This window comes from Pterocles gutturalis, unplaced genomic scaffold, assembly GCF_000699245.1.
Source record: "Pterocles gutturalis isolate BGI_N339 unplaced genomic scaffold, ASM69924v1 scaffold49962, whole genome shotgun sequence".
Classification (NCBI taxonomy): domain Eukaryota; kingdom Metazoa; phylum Chordata; class Aves; order Pterocliformes; family Pteroclidae; genus Pterocles; species Pterocles gutturalis.
The window spans coordinates 1-350 of record NW_010114669.1 but is presented as its reverse complement, the minus strand read 5'-3'; the positions used below and the strand labels follow the sequence as shown (position 1 = coordinate 350).

At 55.4% G+C, this 350-nt stretch overlaps 1 protein-coding gene across 1 annotated transcript in view; it reads right to left on the bottom strand.

Annotated features, from left to right (window-relative positions):
• The window catches only part of SOGA3 (SOGA family member 3), a 27,247-nt gene extending 27,112 nt beyond the window's left edge, over positions 1-135 (bottom strand). The window contains exon 1 of the mRNA XM_010074890.1: positions 5-135. Coding sequence (XP_010073192.1) covers positions 5-135 — 131 coding nt within the window. The remainder of the gene's footprint in view (positions 1-4) is intronic.
• Between the last annotated feature and the right edge of the window lie 215 nt (positions 136-350).

The window sequence follows — 350 nt, the reverse complement described above, 5'->3', positions numbered from 1 at the left end:
GCGCCTCTCCCGCCCCCCTGTCCCCAGCCGGTACTGAAGGATCCGGCAGTTCTTGTTGGCTCGCTCCAGTTCATGGCGCATTTCTTGAAGCTGACAAGCATCCTCCTCGAAGAAACTGTCCCTCATCTCGTCCATCTCCGTCCTCAGCTCATCTATCTCGTTCTGGCACAGAAGCAAGAAGGGGACAAGGATGCAACAGGTGGGTCAAAAGCACAAATGTCAGCACGTATAGGGAAAGGTGGCCAAAACAGGGCTCCTGCCCGCACAGACACCAGCTAAATACAACCCATCTCATTAAAAGCACCACAAAGATGCAGAGACCTGCCACTGCCTGCACGTCCCACGGCAGG